Source organism: Lampetra planeri, chromosome 31, assembly GCF_965212315.1.
Source record: "Lampetra planeri chromosome 31, kcLamPlan1.2.h2, whole genome shotgun sequence".
Classification (NCBI taxonomy): domain Eukaryota; kingdom Metazoa; phylum Chordata; class Hyperoartia; order Petromyzontiformes; family Petromyzontidae; genus Lampetra; species Lampetra planeri.
In genome coordinates this window covers 6,091,429-6,112,135 of record NC_136137.1, presented here as the reverse complement: position 1 = coordinate 6,112,135, position 20,707 = coordinate 6,091,429, and the positions used below count along the sequence as shown (strand labels likewise).

The window sequence follows — 20,707 nt, the reverse complement described above, 5'->3', positions numbered from 1 at the left end:
ACGTAGTTGCTGCCCACAGATGTGTACAAGCACACGCACGCATATGTATATATATTATTATACATATTCATATATCTCTCTCGCTCGCTCTTTTAGCGAAATAGAAAAAAAAACTGCGGTCTCATGCCAAAAAACTTCGCACCCAATTTGCAGCTGTACGTTTTACCCTCCATTCAACAGCTGTCCCACAATTAAAAAAAAAGCAAGCCACACACACCACACACACGTGTGGCTATATTAGGATGTCGACAAGGGGAAGAAGATGTCTTGTTCATTCCGAGGTCTCCCTTTCTTTCGAGATAGGTTACCTTAACACGCGTAAGCGCACGAGAGCGCGTGGAGCCCGTGGGATGTGATGCGCCGTCGGAACCAACACGGAACTTAAGCGTAACTTTACTCGCCGATTCAAATGACCATATCGCGCGGATTTGTATGAAAGGCAAAAGTTAGTGGGGAAGGGTGGTGGGTGGGGGTAGGTTCAACTAGGTTGCATATTATAATCCGGTAGTTGTGTTGTGTACGTGTGTGTGGGGGGGGGGGAGCGGTGGTGTAGCGGACACGGGTTCGATTCCCGCTCACGGTAAACACCAGAGACGATTATATGAAGCGGGTCTGAGGCTCCCTTAGGTCGACTCAGCCTCAAATGAGTATCTGGTTGCGATGGGGAAACATCGCCACTGGGGACACAAAGGCGGCCGGGCGTGGTGTTGGCCACCCACCCCCTCTTGTGCCGTGCCGGCCTTCATAGGTGCTCGCTAACAGCACTTGCCCAAACAGTCTGTTGAGGCTATACGGGGGGTCTTTGGTGTATGTGACCAGATTTGTCTAACTTTATTGTCGAAGGGCACACGGAGTTTGGGCTTGCGTCTTCACGTTACGCAGCGTCTCGAACATTCGGAAGCATACGGGGCATTTATTAGCCGAGCAGTGGATGGAGATAAAGAAACCGCGGCGTTTATTCTCGCGTAGAGGGCCGAAAGCGATGTGATTCGCGCAGATTCTTTACCCGACCGCCGCCGAGTGCGAATGTCATTGTACCGGAGTCTGTATCGTCGCAGTCGTCGTGTCTGCGTGTCTGTGCGTGTTCCACAAGCATCCTTTTAAACTGTCGGGGTCGTAGTAGCAGTAGCAGTCGGTCGTAGTGCTGTGCTAAACAGATGTTGCGTGTTGTTGTTGTGGCTGTGAGCGTGTGTTTGTGTAAGCTCCCTAAGGATGATGGGGTGCGGTGGCGTAGCGGTGAGCGCGCTGCGCTACAAACCTGGCGACCCGGAGTTAGTCTCTCCCACGGCCATCAACACCGGTGACGATTATTTAAACCTGGTTCTGGGCCCTCCCCTAGGTCGACTCGGCCTCAAATGAGAACCCAGTGCTACGTGTAAACATCGCCACTGGGGAGACAAAGGCGGCCGGGCGTGGTGTTGGCCACCCATCCCCTCGTGTGCCGTTCTGGCCTTCGTAGGTGCTGGCTAACAGCACTTGCCCCAACAGTCTGTTAAGGCTATCAGGGAGATCTCTGTCTTTGTTTTGCTCCCTAAGATTGCGCGGGTGGTGTTCATCACAAGAAACGAACCTAAAGCTCCCCCGTATAGCCTTGACAGACTGTCGGGGCAAGTTAGCGAGCACCTTTGAGAGGGCCGGCACGGCACACGAGGGGGTGGTTGGCCAGCACCACGCCCGGCCGCCTTTGTCTCCCTAGGGGCTATGTTTTACACATCGCACCAGGTACTCATTCGATGATGAGTCGACATATGGGGAGGCCCAGGACCGATTCTGATCATCGTCACAGGGTGTTGGCCGTGAGCAGGAATCGAACTCGGGTGGCCCGTTTCGTAGCGCAGCGCGCTAACCGCTGCGCCACCGCTCCGCACATCATACGACCACGCGATCTGAGCGCGCGCGCACGCATCGTCAACACGTGGCACCATCAATGCGATTGTACAATGATGTAGTGTGTCACCTGATCCACTGCTGGCCGAAGGCCATACCTAAATACGTGTCGGTCACGGGGGGGGGGGGGTTGTTTGACCATACTTCACCACGCCGGTGAATAAGGGGGAGTAGGGGTGATGATGGGCAGGTCAGACGTGACTCGCTTACTCATGCTAGCCTTGGCCGGCAATCGAACTCAGACGGACAAGTTCAAAGCGCAGTCGTTTTTAACAGTTGTATATTGTGCAGTCTACATAAACAAATACAAATATATGGCGTTTAACATACTGCGAGCACCTGTGAAGGCCGACACGGAATACGAGGGGGTGGGTGGCCAAGACCACGTCCGGCCGCCTTTGTCTCCCTCTTGGCGATGTTTACACACCGCACCAGGTACTCATTTGAGGCCAAGTCTACCTAGGGGAGGCTCAGCACCGGTTCAGAAATTCGTCACTGGTGCTGACTGTGAACGGGAATCGAACTCGGGTCGCCGGTTTTCGTAGCGCAGCGCGCGCACGAGGATGAGCCGAGGCGTTATTGAACAGCACAGTTGAAGAACCCCACACGAGCACAACGCGAAATACTTCTCGAAAGTAGATTCGGGCTAGTTCGGCACGATGCCCGACGTTTCGCTCTACACGCTGGGAGCTTCTTCGGGAACTGGAATAAAGTCAGCTGGGGGAGTTTATTCGTGAGAAGTGCATTGTTCGGCTCCCCGAAGAAACTCCCCACTCGTGGAGCGAAACGTCGGACATCCTTGCCGCACAACACGCCATGCAATCGTGAAAACCGGATCGCTACACTGCAGCACAACCACGACAATCCTCGCACTCGCGTCGTCATACCAAGTGTGCGCGCTGTTATCCTCCGAGTTAAACAACACGCGACCTCCATGGCACGAACTGACGCTGCAGTTGACATTACATACGTTCAGGTGCACGTACAAGGTGTAGTATATATATACTGTATACATAATAACATTTGACGCGTTAAGTGCCTTCCCAAAACAACGTGTGTGTTCGTGTTGGATTGTGGAAGGGACTCGGCAGATAAGATCAGCACGCGGCGAATGCAAGGCGATGGCATGGAAGACCACTCTGGACTTTCCTGGGTGAAGCAAATGGAAGAGCAGCAGCAAAACGTACGATCGCGAATGCTAACAACGATGGTAATAACGCAGCGAGGGTGGTGGTAATAAAGTAATCTGTCACAAGATAACGTCCCAGATACGGCGCTGGAAGAAAGGGGTTCCCGTCTCCGCATACCGAACACATTCGCCGGAACGAGAACGACTGTTGCCCGTATGCACGGAGCGTTGTAGCGAAAATGATGCCTTGTCATGAACACTGCATCATCCTGCCAGTGTCCCTGTCGAGCTTGGGTCTAGCCGCTCCGTGTCCGGAATGATAGCGCGATGTTTTCTGAGAGTTAAATCGATGATTATTAGTGGGGGGCGGGAAGGGGTTCTACGTTGTTGGATATGTAGTAGACCAACCCGAGTTTGTCGTGCGTCAAATCTGGAGTCCTAAACAGCAACGTCTCCTGTTGAACATTCCGTTCATCCCGTCCACCCCGTTCATCCCGTTCACCGTCGCCTATCGTTGCGACGCGCGGAAACGTCTTTAGCCGCCACGTTCACGCAAAGGGGCGAATGTGCAAGAGACGTCTGCCCGACGTCAGGAAGAGCCGCTACGCGTCGCTTCTGTGGCTTTCCAATTGAACATTTTGTTTTTTTACTCGTTCAAAACCACACCTGCTGCAGATGCTCACACGCTACCTGTCCATCATGTGCGCCTCAAAATGAACGTGTGACGGCACGCGCGTGGTTGTTGATTTTTTTAAAAAGCGATGATAACGATGAAATAGAAGAATTAGGGAATTTACGCGTTGTGTTTTTTTTATATTGGATATCTAACACGTGCTGCTTAAACGGATGGCAGGTAAATATCCCGGATTCAATCATGAGTGTCGTCGTTGTGAGACAGACCGTGAACTGTATATTTATACGACGACTACGCTCGGCTTGCGTGATATTTGTTGTTCTTTTGCGATGTCTTTGACGAAGCCATCTGCATTTCGATGCGTAAGCCACGCCTAATCAGGCGATGTTAGCGCATCTATGTATGTATGTTGAACTTCTTTCGCACCGCACGTAGCCGGCCGTGCTCAGCGGAGGCGACAGGACGGTCGGAGTACGGGTGGAACGCGTTGTGCGCGTGCGTCGCACGTACTGCTTGCAATGACTCAACTCATCTTGCGTGATTGGGAACAGGAAATATTGCGCGAAAAATATCGTTACGATTTGATGTTGTTGTTGTTCTTTGTTGTATATTGACTTCTATTATTATTGTCTAAAATTGCGCAACGATATTAAAAAACCACTGCAGTTTAACGCACGGCACAATACTCGTATTAACTCTTCGGCATTGTCTCAGAGTAGAATTACAATTACAAAACAAGTGAATCACGGTTAAGCTTAAGCTACCGTCAGTCGACTGGCGGGGTCTTAAGAGTCTACGTACAGCGCATCAAGATGGGGAAAAAAGACAAAGATCCCCCGTGTAGCCTTAACAGACTGTTGGGGCAAGTGCTGTTAGCGAGTAGCACTTATGAAGGCTGATACGGCACATGAGGGGGTGAGTGGCCAACACCACGCCGCGTTTGTCTCCCCGGTGGCGATGTTAACCAGACACTGCACCGGGTACTCAATTGAGGCTGAGTCGACCTAGGGGAGGGCTCAGGACCGGCTCAGATAATCGTCATCCGGGTGTTGGCGGCCGTGAGCGGGAATCGAACTCGGGTGGCCGGGTTCGTAGCGCAGCGTAGCGCTAACCGCCGCACCACCACTCCCCACGCAATGCATTCACAATCGCGCAATCGAATCAAAGGTAATCACGTTCAGGTTACAACCACAACCATTACAAATATCCGCCGTTGCGGTCTTGTATTAGCCACAGCCTTGTTTGATAACCTCTGCATAGTACATATATATACACACACCTGAGTCTGTGTGTTTTTTAGTGGATGTGTGTTTCACGTGTGTCTGCGTGTGTGTGTTTGTGTGTTTCAGTGGATGTGTCTTTCACGTGTGTCTGCGTGTGTTTGTTCCGGGAGATCGCGTGTCTCGCTCGGACAGAATCTAAAGAGAGGCGAGGTGTGTTCCTAAAAAGTCCTCGACGCGGCTTTTGCGCAAATAAGCGCAATTTCGTTCTACAACGAATTTACAAAACGCGGTCCGCCTTTTTTGACCGCTTTACATCGACGTCCCAACTCTATTTCGCGCTGTAACGCGAGTCGATTGTTCTGGCGCGGGACCGCCCGACGTTTCGCAGCGGCCTTCTTGAGGAAGCTTCAACGGGAAACGCATTCGGCGCGCGCCGCGAAACGTCGGAACGTCGTGCCGAACAGCCCCGCGACGCGATCCGAAAGAAGAAGAAAGAGGAGGAGGAGGAAGAAGGAAGGAAGGAAGGATGAGAGAAAGAATAAGAAATTGAATCTTTGTAGCTGCCCATTTTACAACCGCGAAAAACCCAATCGCGCTCCCTCGCCGTATAGAATTGCGACGCAGTAGGTTCAATACTAAAAAACATGCGGTTACATGGCTCGGGATGAAAGGTGTCGGCCAAACCCCCCCCCCCCCATCCCATGTCCCGTGCACGTAACCTTTAAACCACGACTCGCTATCACGAACGCTCACCGCTCACGCCTGCACCTATGTGTCTCCTGGTGGTCGCGTTGCGCGCTCACGAGCTGATCGGCGCTGCACGCGGTGAGCGCGCTACGAGTGCAGTCGACTCATCTCCCCCCCCACTCCACCGCGGTTGAGAATTGCGGGCGCGCTGCGCGGTTTTACAAAGTTTCGCGAACGAAGAGATGCAACGCGGCCTTTAACAACCCTAGCTGTTGGTTGGTGTAGGTGGGGGGGGGGGTGGACAAAGTGCTGCTAACGAGCACTTGCGCAGGCTGGAAGGGCGCACGGAAGCTTGTGCTGGTGTGGTCGTCATGCGAAACACACACACGGATAGACATCTCCCTTAACAGACTGTTGGGGCAAGCGCTGTTCGCGAGCGCCTACAAACACACACAACACACTCTCTGCACTCACTGCACGGGCATTCCGGCACGCAGTGCACGTTCCGTAGACTTATTTTTAAATACACACACACAGGGAGAACACGGACGAAGTTTAGCGAGAAACCCCCCCCCCCACCCACCCACCCCGTCTATATCACGACTGTTGCCCGTACGCTGTTCGAGGGTTCCGACAAGACGAGAGCGCTAGTCGATGCACACTGCTATCGTCCCGTAGTCGCTGGCTACGACTACTGCTGCTGCTGCTGTTGACGGCGATTTAATTCCGAGAGGAACGCGGGCACGCGCGCGCTCACTGAACTTGCGCTTGTGAGTGAGATTATGATGATGACGAGGATGACGAGGATGATGGTGGCGATGATGATGATGATGGTGAGCGCGGACTCGACACGGGGCAGGACGAGTGCGTGCCCGAGTCGCTAAGACGGGGACCGGATCGCCACGTGCGGTGCAAGAGGCGACGGGCACGAGGAGGACGCAGGAGGAGGAGGAAAGAGTTCATCAGGGAGGGGTGGGAGGAGTGGGCGGGTGGTGGTCGGGGCTGGTGGTGGTGGGTGGGGTGGGGGGTAGAGCACATTGGTAGCGATCAAGCTGTGGCTACGGCTGCCCTTACAAGCAGAGTAGTCAGCGAAAGCAGCGAGCGAGAGAGACAAGGAGAGAGAGAGAGCGCGCGCGAGTGAGAGCGAGCGAGCGAGAGAGGCCTCTTGCCTTCTCCCCCGCCCGCGTGGCCCCCCGCCCTCTCCACCACCAACACGTGCCCCCCACCCCCACGCACCCTCTTCGGACCACTCCTGTCTCTCTCTCTCTAAGGTTGTCCTCTCCTCTCTCGCCCCCCTTCGCTCGTCTCCTGTGCCCGGGTGTCGCTCTCTCTTGTCCACCCACCCCCCACCATCACCCGGCGGCCGCACGGGTCATGATACACACACTCCAGGCGCAGTTCGCCGACATGTCGGAGAGCGCACGCTGCCAGCGACGCAAGCAAGCGAATCCTCAGCGCAAACAAGGTAAGCAGAGATGAGGTGGTTGCTTGGTTGGTGGTGGTGGTTGGTGGGTGGGTGGGTGGTTGCTTGGTTGGTGGTGGTTGGTTGGTGGGTGGGTGGGTGCTTGGTTGGTGGTGGTGGGTGGGTGGTTGCTTGGTTGGTGGTGGTGGTGGTGGTGGTGGGTGGTTGCTTGGTTGGTGGTGGTGGTTGGTTGATGGGTGGTTGGTTGCTTGGTTGGTGGTGGTTGTTGGATGGGTGGTTGCTTGGTTGGTGGTAGTGGTTGTTGGGTGGGTGGTTGCTTGGTTGGTGGTGGTGGTTGGTGGGTGGGTGGTTGGTTGCTTGGTTGGTGGTGGCGTTCTGCCGGACCCGTGCGGTGGGTGGGGATGGAGGCTCGCGGTGCGGCCGCGAGTTGTCGTCGACTCGACTCGCGTGATGCCGCGTTCCCACTCCGCGCGACGCGGCGGCCGGCGGCGGTGGCGACATTGCGCCCACGTGCATGTCCGAGTCTCTCCGCGTGTGGCTGTCGGTGCGTCTCTCTGTCTCTGTGTGTGTGTATGCAACATTCGCCCGCGATCTGTTTGTGTGTAAGCTGCGCGCAACAAAGAGACGTGTTCGGGCAATGCAGATGCACTTCAATGAAACGGAACGAATGGGACCTTAAGGGTCTGTCAATGTTTTGCGGTGACAGATCGCACCGCGGTTAGAATCCAACTCGCGATTTTAAACTCGCTCGGAGTATCGCGTCACTACGCGAGACGCGCTGTGTCCGAATTAAACGCAACACAACTTCAGCACGGAGCTCTCTGAGTCCCGTGAAACAAAGATAAAGTTTCCCCCCCCCCCCCCAGTATAACCCTAACAGACTTGTGGGGCAAGTTCTGGAAGCGAATACTTATGAAGGCCGGTACGGGACACCTTGGGCGGGTTGGTGGGTGGCCAGGACCACGCCCGGCCGCCTTTGTCTTCCGAGTGGCGATGTTTACACACCGAGTCGACCGACGGGAGGCCCACGTCCGATTCAGATAATCGTCACTGGTATTGGCCGTGAGCGGGAGTCGAACTCGGGTCACCGGGTTCGTAGCGCTGCGCGCTGGCCGCTGCACCGCCACTCCCCACACTCTCAGGGCGCGCTCGAGGCTTGCGTTAGCCAGAGGCCAGCGCGCCTTGCACCTTGAGTCTCCGTGAGACGACCCGCGGACGCACACGGATGAGGGCATTTTGACATCTGTCATCTTGAATATGAAAATGCGAGGTCGATTTCGTCCGGTAAAGATCGTGTATAGGCAGAGCGACCGCACGTGGACGCGGATTCGCGTGTATACCACAAGAATAACACGTTGGTTTTTTTAGTTCACTGCGTACGTTGAACTTCTTTCGCGCCGTACGCAGCGAACCGTGCTAATCGGAGGTGCAGTGTTGAGTCCATTGGCCAGTGCTGAGTCTGTGGGGTAGTGTTAGTCTATGAGCAGTGCGTATGTTGAACTTCTTTCGCACCGTACGTAGCCAACCGTGCTAATTGTGGGTGCAGGAAACAAACACGCGTACACATTGCACACTCACGCGTGCGTTAGATATGTGTGACCGCGTCCGAGCGATATCAGATCGCTTTAAAGTAGAATGAACGTTTGGGACAAAAACACAAAAAAAGTTCTCTCGCACGAAGCAGTTCATTAAAAAAACAACGACGGCAAAATTGAAGATCGCTCTTCATCGAGACATGGACATCGCCCGCGCCTAGTTTCGTGTTTTCCATCTTTCCCACAACTGCTCAGAACTTGCACGGCCGTCGCTCTCATCGTGTCGTTCAAGCGTTGCGGTTTGGCATTTTAGAGCAAAGCAAGAACGAAGAAGCGTTTTTGTTTGTTGTTGTTGTATCTTCCGAGCGAAACTAAATGCGTATCGTAACGTATGACGCGCGTACTTTAACCAGAACACGTGTTCGAAAAAAAAAAGAAACGGGCACGCGCAGAGCCACTTGTCTCGAACATGAATTCGCCTTTTAATCGCCAAAGTGTCGAAATTATATTTATAAATTTTGGCGGAGCGGCAATGCGCGTTTTTTTAATTAGTACACATATTTGTCCCGTCCCAAGGAGTGTCTATGGGCATGACGTGTCAAGTGAACTCTGTACCGGTGTGTGCATACGTCTGATACGAGTTGAGCTTCAATTAAGGTAGGCAGTATACCTCATCGAGAGCGGAGTGGTGGCACAGCGGTTAGCGCACTGCACTGTGCATCCGAACACAATTAACATTAGTCCACCAACCCACCCACGCCTTCGCTTCACTAATCCGTACATACCAGCGTGGTGAAGTAAGGTCAAACAACCTCAATGACCAACAGGGCGGCGTGGGGGAGACCGTCATCCAGGATTGTCCAAGGGATTTAAAGCATGACACGAAAATGACATTGACCCATTGACACGTCAGAAATGTGGTGATCTTTACGACCCATGGTCTATCGACTGCTGGATGAAGGCCTCCCCGCGCTGCCGACACCCATCCCTCGCTGTCCCGCGATGCGACTCTCCGTCGCGGGCGCTGATCACCCCGCTCTCACTTCACGTGACCGTCTTCTCGAGTACGTTGCCTCCTTTGACTGACATTCCGTCGCCAATCTCGTCTGTAGACCATCATCATCATCATCGCCGTTGTGTCCTGCCCAAGCCCATTTGCTTTTTCCGAACGATCATCGTCATCTTCTTGGTTCTTTCGGTAAAGTCACGTAGAAGGGAAGTAACAAAATAATAAAAATAAAACATAATAAAATAATTCTCACGACGTTTCGGCCACAACGCAAGCAGCCGTCCTCAGGTGAAGAACAGGTCTGTCGGAAAGACAGCGTCTGTCGGTAAGACAGCGTTGTTGGGTTACCGCACACAGATTGGCTGTGAAACTCCCCTTCCCGTGCGCGTTGGGGAGGTTGCCATACCCTGGCCCGCCAGAAGAATGCCGTGGACTAATCGCCATCTGTTTCCCTCTGTACGGGGATAGAGGGTTGCCCCCTCGCACGCGTGATGGTTTTCTCTGGGTGCTCCGGTTTCCTCCCACTCGGATAATCAACGACTCATCGTTAGGTGGATGAAAACAAATCTCATCACGAAAAAAACCATCGCCAGCAGCACCTTCCTGTAAAATACTCCTACAACTCACTGTCGATTTGACTGGACGATTAATTAAAATTAATTACATTGTTTCTGTGTTTCCCTCTTGGTGGCCACTTCGTCGTGAGTGTCGCCATTTGGCCACCACCCCTTCGAGCGACGGCTAAGCCCGAAGGTTTCTGAACCGTCAACGCGACGCACGTGGATCGCACGCGTTGTCTCAAATCCACGAGTTCTCTCTTTCCGTTCGTCGGCGTAACTCCGAGCGGGCGTCTCTTCTCTCTCCCCATGCCTCTTTTGGGCACTTTTGTTGTTGTTGTTGTTTAAACAAAACAACGTCGCTCGTAATTATCCGCCCGGTCAACAACCCCCTCCAACGTTTAAACAATCGCAGAGTTCACGTGACTCAAATTTGTCCGGAGCCGCTGCACATGCTGGAGAGAAAAAAAAACACCAAAATCCTTTCGCTGGAAAGTTGTCTCTAAAGGCCACGTGGTATTCTGTCCGCGAACTGGACACTTGTGAATCGTCATCGGAGACTAACACGGCAAGTTTTCTAAAGCGATCACCGCTCACGTTTCATAACGTATTAAACGATTACCAATACTCCTTTAGCTCTTACCAATACCCCTCCATATATTACCAATACACCTTCAGCTCTTACCAATACCCCTTCACCTCTTACCAATACCCCTCAACTCTTACCAATACCCCTTCACCTCTTACCAATACACCTTCAACTCTTACCAATACCCCTTCACCTCTTACCAACACCCCTTCACCTCTTACCAATACCCCTTCACCTCTTACCAATACCCCTCAACTCTTACCAATACCCCTTCACCTCTTACCAACACCCCTTCACCTCTTACCAATACCCCTTCACCTCTTACCAACACCCCTTCACCTCTTACCAATACCCCTTCAGCACTTACCAATACCCCTTCAACTCTTACCAATACCCCTCCATCTCTTACCAATATCCCTCCAGCTTCTACCAATACACCTTCAGCTCTTACCAATACCCCTTCAGCACTTACCAATACCCCTTCAGCTCTTACCAATACCCCTTCAGCTCTTACCAATACCCCTTCACCTCTTACCAATACCTCTTCAGCTCTTACCAATACCCCTCAACTCTTACCAATACCCCTTCAGCTCTTACCAATACCCCTCCATCTCTTACCAATACCCCTTCAGCTCTTACCAATACCCCTTCACCTCTTACCAATACCTCTTCAGCTCTTACCAATACCCCTCAACTCTTACCAATACCCCTTCAGCTCTTACCAATACCCCTCCATCTCTTACCAATACCCCTTCAGCTCTTACCAATACCCGTTCACCTCTTATCAATACCCCTTCAGCTCTTACCAATACCCCTTCACCTCTTACCAACACCCCTTCACCTCTTACCAATACCCCTTCACCTCTTACCAATACCCCTTCACCTCTTACCAATACCCCTTCAGCACTTACCAATACCCCTTCAACTCTTACCAATACCCCTCCATCTCTTACCAATATCCCTCCAGCTTCTACCAATACACCTTCAGCTCTTACCAATACCCCTTCAGCACTTACCAATACCCCTTCAGCTCTTACCAATACCCCTTCAGCTCTTACCAATACCCCTTCACCTCTTACCAATACCTCTTCAGCTCTTACCAATACCCCTCAACTCTTACCAATACCCCTTCAGCTCTTACCAATACCCCTCCATCTCTTACCAATACCCCTTCAGCTCTTACCAATACCCGTTCACCTCTTATCAATACCCCTTCAGCTCTTACCAATACCCCTTCACCTCTTACCAATACCCCTCCAGCTTCTACCAATACCCCTCAACTCTTACCAATACCTCTTCACCTCTTACCAATACCCCTTCACCTCTTACCAATACCCCTTCACTTCTTACCAATACCCCTTCAGCTCTTACAAATACCCCTTCACCTCTTACCAATACCCCTCCAGCTTCTACCAATACCCCTCAACTCTTACCAATACCTCTTCACCTCTTACCAATACCCCTCAACTCTTACCAATACCTCTTCACCTCTTACCAATACCCCTTCACTTCTTACCAATACCCCTTCAGCTCTTACCAATACCCCTTCACCTCTTACCAATACCCCTCCAGCTTCTACCAATACCCCTCAACTCTTACCAATACCTCTTCACCTCTTACCAATACCCCTCAACTCTTACCAATACCTCTTCACCTCTTACCAATACCCATTCACCTCTTACCAATACCCCTTCACCTCTTACCAATACCCCTTCACCTCTTACCAATACCCCTTCACCTCTTACCAATACCCCTTCACCTCTTACCAATACCCCTTCACCTCTTACCAAAACCCCTTCACCTCTTACCAATACCCCTTCACCTCTTACCAATACCCCTTCACCTCTTACCAATACCCCTTCAACTCTTACCAATACCCCTTTACCTCTTACCAATACCCCTCCATCTCTTACCAATATCCCTTCAGCTCCTACCAATACCCCTTCACCTCTTACCAATACCCCTTCAGCTCTTACCATTACCCCTTCACCTCTTACCAATACCCCTTCAGCTCTTACCAATACCCCTCCATCTCTTACCAATATCCCTTCAGCTCCTACCAATACACCCTCAACTCTTACCAATATCCCTCAACTCTTACCAATACCCCTCCATATCTTACCAATACCCCTTTAACTTTTACCAATACCCCTTCAGCTCCTACCAATACCCCTTCAGCTCTTACCAATACACCTTCAGCTCTTACCAATACCCCTCCATCTCTTACCAATACCCCTTCAGCTCTTACCAATACCCCTTCACCTCTTATCAATACCCCTTCAGCTCTTACCAATACCCCTTCACCTCTTACCAATACCCCTCCAGCTTCTACCAATACCCCTTCACTTCTTACCAATACCCCTTCAGCTCTTACCAATACCCCTTCACCTCTTACCAATACCCCTCCAGCTTCTACCAATACCCCTCAACTCTTACCAATACCTCTTCACCTCTTACCAATACCCATTCACCTCTTACCAATACCCCTTCACCTCTTACCAATACCCCTTCACCTCTTACCAATACCCCTTCACCTCTTACCAATACCCCTTCACCTCTTACCAATACCCCTTCACCTCTTACCAATATCCCTTCACCTCTTACCAAAACCCCTTCACCTCTTACCAATACCCCTTCACCTCTTACCAATACCCCTCCATCTCTTACCAATACCCCTTCAGCTCTTACCAATACACCTTCAGCTCTTACCAATATCCCTTCAGCTCCTACCAATACACCTACAGCTCTTACCAATACACATTCAGCTCTTACCAATACCCCTTCAGCTCTTACCAATACCCCTTCAACTCTTACCAATACCCCTTCAACTCTTACCAATACCCCTTCACCTCTTACCAATACCCCTTCACCTCTCACCAATACCCCTCCATCTCTTACCAATATCCCTCCATCTCTTATCAATACCCCTTCACCTCTTACCAACACACCTTTAGCTCTTACCAATACCCCTTCAGCTCCTACCAATACACCTTTAGCTCTTACCAATACACCTCCATCTCTTACCAATACCCCTTCAGCTCTTACCAATACCCCTTCACCTCTTACCAATACATCTTCAGCTCCTACCAATACCCCTTTAACTCTTACCAATACCCCTTCACCTCTTACCAATACCCCTCCATCTCTTACCAATACCCCATTCACCTCTTACCAATACCCCATTCACCTCTTACCAATACCCCTTCACCTCTTACCAATATCCCTTCACCTCTTACCAATACCCCTTCACCTCTTACCAATACCCCTTCACCTCTTACCAATACCCCTTCAACTCTTACCAATACCCCTTCACCTCTTACTAATACATCTTCAGCTCCTACCAATACCCCTTTAACTCTTACCAACGCACCTCCACTGGAGCTGTCTGTTGCTGGCCGCTCGGCGTTGCGGGCCTCTGAAGCCTCTGGTGAGAAATCGAAATCGTTACAACAAAACAAGCACGTGACCAAAGCACTCACTCACGTGTTGGAGAACAACAAATCGTGGGTTACCTCTGAGAGCAACGTTACCTCGTTAAATCGACAATCCGCTGAGTGTATGTGTGTGCATCTAATGCAATGTACAACGGTTTGTTAATCAACTGCTGGATGAAGGTCTCCTCTAAATCGTGTCGATCGTGCGGGTTGCTTGATCATACTTCACCGCGCTGGTCAGTGCGGGTTGGTGAAGGGGAGGTGGGAGAGGGGTTAGTTTGCGGAGGGTGGTGAGGGGAGGGGTGTAGGACCGGATTGTATCCACATCACCTGAACACATCACGCTTGGAGACGTATCACGCATACGGGCTGGTTAGGAACGAGTCAAAGTCCAAACATTTCTGAAAAGACAGTCCGTCGTTTCGGCGGTCTGAATCGCACGTTCATTCTCGGCCAATTGCCAGGGACGTTTCTTTTGAGATGCCTCGATGCAACGCGCAAAAGATGCCCAGGTGATGTTCACCTGCGCATGCTCTCGAGTGCAAAGACAGAGAAAGGCACCCCCCCCTCCCCCCCCCCGAGTAGACCACGACATATACTGCTGGTGCAAGTGCTGTTAACAATCATTTATTAAGGTCGGTATTTCTACCGCGACGCAACGGTGTGGCCAGAGCCACGCCGCCCGGCCGGCTAAGTCTTCACCACCAGAGACTCGTCGAAGACAAAGGCGATCGAGGGAATGGCCCACGACTGGCTCAGATGTTAACCGTAGCTGGGAATCAAACTCGGGTGGCTGGGTGCATAGTTCAGTGCGCTGGCGTCTATGAAACTCAAGTGATTTGCTTGAAAATGTTCTTTAGTGAACAACGTGAATGCACACCGACATATACACACACATACACGCACACAGAAACATCTCGCTTTGGGAGAGATACGGGAATTGTCCACCAATCGATGGAGGCCTTTCCATGCCATGTTAGTCATGGGGGGGTGGAGGCGGCGGTGAGGATGGGGTGCCATACTTCACCATGCTGGTCATTGCCGGTTGGATCTGTGAAGAATAGGCAGGACTCAGTGCTGGATTATCCAAGTAGTCAAAGTAGCTACATATGCTACGGCCCCCGCACTTTCAAGAGCCCCGCGCTAAATGCTTTCAAGCTATCAATTCCGGTTCAGTGATTCTGCACTTGCTCTATTACTATAGTACTATACTGCCTTCAACTTTTACGAACGACTGGGTGTTTAAGGTTAGCGATTTGTCGTATTATCTGGCTGTATAGCGAATGAAAAAAAAAACAATAACATTACAATGCAATTTTAAATGTGTGTTTTAATATTTACGTGTTTTTGTTTAATTTAGGGCCCCTTAATAACATCATGCTACAGACCCCGCCACGAGCTGAACCCGGCACCGGCAGGACTGGATCTGATATCACTCGCCACTGATTTTAGCCATCGCCAGCGATCGCGACTCGGGTTCAGGGGCTCGTAGCGCGATGCCGCGAACCAGTTGTGCCACCTCTTTTCACAAAGACAAAGGCAAAGATGTCCCGTATAGCCTTAACGGACTGTTGGGGCAAGTGCTCTGAGCGAGCGGCCACCTATGAAGGCAGGCACGGCACACGAGGGGGTGATTGGCCAGCACCACGCCCGTTCCTACACACAAACGCACAGACATACTCACACGGAGGGATAGATAGAGGTGAGATAGAGAGAGAGAGAGGGAGAGAGATATTCGAGAGATGATGATGATGATAGCGAGATAAGGAGAGAGGGGATTATATGCACATACGGTGTGCCCTGTAATTACCGTCCCAAGCCCGGGTGTCTATTTAATTTGGCTCAAGTTTTCCCACCCATTCGCACTCGGACATCGTGTTGATAGTTTGATTAGCGGAAACTGTCAGCGCGGCAATTAAAGCTCTCCCGAGTTCGAACAAGCAAACCGATAGACTGAAAATTAGCATTAAAACTGTTTTTTTTTTAAATACACTGCGATAGGAAAGTGTCCCGCATTTAAACATAGATATGTATGTAATTCTCTTTATTTGCGAGCCGCCTCGAGAATGTTTTAATGATCGGTGGTTGCGCAGCAGTAAAGGAAATTACACCAGATATTTTGTGTGTGTGTTTAGCGCTATTTGAGAATAGGCGAGAAGATAGACTCCCCCTAACCTCCCCCCCCCACCCCCTTCAATAATACAAATTATAACGCAGCAGAGAAAGCCGATCATCAACATTATTGGGTGTAATGTATGAACACCATCGCGTGAAAATAGTCTGCATTCAACAGACTTCATGCGACACGAATGTGAGATGTCCCCTTGATAAGACAGCACAATCAAGTGACGAGAGAGGAGAGAGAGGAGAGCGAGAGAGAGAGAGAGACTGTCATCTTGAATGTCTTCAGTCCGAACCGCCGCTCGAGTGGCCCGCGATGCCAACGCTGCATTGGGGCGTGTGGTTGTGTGTTGCCACAAACAGTTTAATTGGTTTACACGATGTCTGTTTAGAATAATACAACAACAACAACAACAGCAATACAAATTGGTGGTCTCACCTCTTGTTTGTCTGTATGGTGGGGGAGCGGATTGTTGATTGCCGACAAGGGGTTACGCTGTGGTCACATCGAGGTTGGTGAGTGAGCCGGTGGGCGCATGCAGGAGTGATCAAGAGCTTTGCAGCTCATCGGATTCCTCCAGCGTAAATACATATTCGGATTCCGTGGCCGCGTGGTGGTGCACGCGTGAAATATCTGCTTTGGGGGAAAGATCGAACGTGGGCAGTGGCGTTACGGGGTTGCCCTTGGTATGAGATATTGAGTCGCACGGAAATTAATGGACTTACACGAAGAATAATATCATCACGTAGAGACCCAAATCCTCACACGGAGACTCATAGACTCACTTGGAGGTCCATTGGCTCGCATGGAGATTCACGGACTTGCAGAGAGACCCACATATTAACATAGAGACCCAAATCCTCACACGGAGACCCATAGACTCACTTAGAGGTTCATTGGCTCACATGGAGATTAACGGACTTACTTAGAGACCCATCGATTCACGCAGAGAGCCTTTGACTCACGTCAATGATCCACAGGTGTACACATACAACCATAGATTCGCATAGAGACCCATAGACGAAATAAACAGACGCTTCTTCCGTCGTACGGTGGGGAGTTGATCAGCTGTGTGTGCGCGCGTGTCCGAGTCGTGGTTGGTGAGCGAACGAGTGGGCGGCTCGAGGAGCGGTGCGAGGCTCCGTTACAATGAATCAATTCATAGAGATGCACACGCGCGCGGCTTAATGAAATGCACGTTTGTCCATTGTTACACGTGTTCTGATTTAGTGCGTCGTGTAGCATGTACGTTTCACTTATGTAACTTTTCCCGGGGGATCTGTGGTGCGGTGCGGTTAACGTCCTTGCACTATGAACCCCGCGGACTAAAGTTCGATTCCCGATCACGGTCAAAACCGGGGTGGTCACTTTTCCTACGCCCCTCCCATATCGCCAAACTGCACTGACCAGCATGGTGAAGTATGACCAAACGGCCCTACGGGAGCGCCACAGCATTGAATGGCGCTGCATTATTAATCTAGCGGCAGATTCTCAAAGGTGATGTGATGTGTGATTGTATTATCACAAAACACATTGCTTATCGTATCGTACGTGAACTGGGGAGCGGTAGGGGAGTGGTTAGCGCGCTGCGAGTTCGACTCCCGCTCACGGCCAACACCAGTGACGAGTATCTGAACCGGTCCTGGGCCTCCCCTTGGTCGACTCAGCCTCAAATGAGTACCTGGTGCGGCGTGTAAACATCCCCACTGGGAAGACAAAGGTGGCCGGGCGTGGTGCTGGCCACCCACCCCTTGCTGTGCTGTGCCGACCTTCATAGGTGCTCGCTGACAACACTTGCCCCAACAGTCTGTTAAGGCTACACGGGGGACCTTTGTCTTGTACGCTCCACGTCTACGTTACCCCCCCACTCCCCTCGTTTACCAATCCGCACACTCATCATCAGTGTGGTGAAGTATGGTCAAATAACCCCACCCCACCCCCGCCCCGCCACAAAACTGCTCGCACGGCGTTGTGGAGGTCGTCATCCAGCAGTGGATTGACAAAGGGCTGCAGCATACGGCACGACACGGCACGCGCATATTGCGAAATGCACGAGCGGCGGACGGCGCGCGCGCGCGCGTGAAACGAACGCATTACGCAAGTGCTGAAACCCCGGAGCGGGACGAGAGGAGGCTCAACACAAGCACAACCGTATCCACTGCTGGATGCGAAGGGTCCACCCTCCCGGGAAACTCGCTCAAAAGCCCTTGGGCGTTCGTCAGCGGACCTCGCTGCTACTATCGCAAACGACCGAATGAACGCTCCGGCGGTTTTTCAGTGAACGCCGCTGCGTTGCCAATAACAAAACGCGCCGTGCTTGTGCGTTTCGTATCTCGCTTACCACAAGCGTCTGCCACAAACCCAAACAAACGGGGGCTAGAACAATTGCACGTGAAATATAATAAATACATTCCAACCATTCTCAATCAAACCAAAACGGGACGATGGCCTCGCCACGCCACGATGGTTATTGCGGGGATTCTTCGTGTTAACTTTACCATACTTGAACATTCTGATCAGTGCGGATTTGTACATTGGATAGAGAGAGAGAGAGGCTGGGGGGCAGGGGGGGTGTGATGGGTTCTTGGACAGAGGCCCGCGACAAGTTTCTGACACTGATGTTATCCGCGCGCAGCACGCTAACCGCTGTCCCACCGTTCAACCCTGATTAAGCAAACGTACACAGGTATTGCGTTCCGCCACTGACCACACACACGCGCACTTCTGAGAATCCGGGACTAGATTGAAACATCCCTTGCGAAAGAGGCACCGCCTGCCTTAGGAACAGACGATGAAATGCGTAGTGCAGCAGCAAGTGGCGTAGAGTGCAGGCGCTGCAACTGCAACCGGAGATCTGAAGTAGCTGGATTCGTAACGCCGCGTGCGAACCGCTGCGCCACCGCTCCCCACAAACCACACGCACAGACACGTCGTGCGTGTAAGTCGGCGGTTGTATACATGTTAGGCTGGAGCTGTAATCATCATCGATAATAATGACAGTCAATGTTAATCGGCCGTGCTCTATCCACTGCTGAATGAATGCCTCCATCGGCACGTCGTCGCAATCACTCGCGATCACGCGACGCCACGATCTGTCTCGCCCCATGTGCACGGGCTCATCTGGTCTCGGTGTTTTTGTGATCATCATCATCTGGTGTCGGTGTTTTTGTGATCATCATCATCATCATCTCGTGTCGGTGTTTTTGTGATCATCATCATCATCATCATCATCTCGTCTCCGTGTTTTTGTGATCATCATCATCATCATCATCTCATCTCGGTGTTTTTGTCATCATCATCATCATCTCGTCTCGGTGTTTTTGTGATCATCATCATCATCATCTCGTCTCGGTGTTTTTGTGATCATCATCATCATCTCGTCTCGGTGTTTTTGTGATCATCATCATCTGGTCTCGGTGTTTTTGTGATCATCATCAACATCTCGTCTCGGTGTTTTTGTGATCATCATCATCTGGTCTCGGTGTTTTTGTGATCATCATCATCATCTCGTCTCGGTGTTTTTGTGATCATCACCTCCACCGGTTGTCGTCCTCCCGAGCGTGTTTCTGTCCTTTGGCTGCAAATCTACGAACGAACCAGTGTCGGCCATCAATCCCTTGCGATCTGATTGTAAATAATACCGTGTAAAAATTTTGTTTTAATGTTAACACGTGAATGCAAATTGCTTGAGTGGCACTCTTTTGTATTATGTGTGTTGATGATGGTGATGATGATAACGATGATGTGGATGGGTCTGTCAGTGTAGCACACATAGGGCGTTGTGTGTGTGTGTCAGTGTGGAAAAGAGATACTCGTGCAGAAATGTGTCTCGGCACCAAACAAATAGTGCAGTTCACCAGCATTGATTTAAATCAAGCCTGACCGTGCTGATGAGACGCTGAACGTCGAAACCGGTCAAGAGTTTGGTTGCTCGTATAAACACCGACGCCGGCTGTAAAGCGGCACCTCCAGGACACCGTGTGGCCAACGGGGTTTGTCAAACAATACTCGCGCGTGTTTATCTACGTGGGGAGACAAATATTATGGAAGGAGGCACATACGGGTCTTGCCTATTTATTGAACAACACGTGGCTGCGTTGTTACGCACGACACGACGTTAATGCAACGACGGGGGGTGGGGGGGCTAAATGTTCACGGGCAGTCGGCAGAGTTCAGACTTCTGCAGAGTTGCGCCGTGCGGTTTAGGACCCGGACTGATAGCGCGCACACCCGACCAACCAAGCGAACGCAAGAGGCTGATAACGGTACTAAAATAGAACTCAATATATAAGCTGAGCCGATGCCAAATGCGGTGGGGGGGAGGGGGGGGCTGCGCACTGGGTTCGGTCAGTTTAGTTTGGTCCAAGTGGCCAACGGATCTCAAATAATGTTAAGGGGGGCACCATCAACCCATATTGACCTCCCCCCCCCCCCAGAATGGTCACTTCGTGTCGCTTTTTCCTAGATTAGGACCTGTG

At 51.4% G+C, this 20,707-nt stretch overlaps 1 protein-coding gene and 1 long non-coding RNA gene across 17 annotated transcripts in view; one reads left to right on the top strand and one right to left on the bottom strand.

Moving 5' to 3' along the window:
- Positions 1-6,583: 6,583 nt before the first annotated feature.
- The window catches only part of LOC144729145 (tRNA-queuosine alpha-mannosyltransferase-like), a 139,988-nt gene continuing 125,864 nt past the window's right edge, over positions 6,584-20,707 (top strand). For 4 of the 16 annotated variants that reach the window (XR_013587640.1, XM_078609112.1, XM_078609111.1 and 1 more), the window contains exon 1: positions 6,587-7,025. Coding sequence is in view for 9 of the 16 variants with exons in the window: in XM_078609112.1 (XP_078465238.1) it covers positions 6,935-7,025 (91 nt within the window). In the remaining 7 variants the exon portion in view is untranslated. Of the gene's footprint in view, positions 7,026-9,094; positions 9,176-20,707 lie in introns of all 16 variants that reach the window. The other 12 variants (XR_013587638.1, XR_013587639.1, XM_078609108.1 and 9 more) reach the window with 6 other exon arrangements.
- Positions 8,646-18,136, bottom strand: LOC144729148 (uncharacterized). The gene is made up of 2 exons (XR_013587644.1): positions 14,044-18,136; positions 8,646-10,539 (listed from the first exon to the last, which is right to left on the bottom strand). It is a non-coding gene; the product is annotated as an uncharacterized LOC144729148 (long non-coding RNA).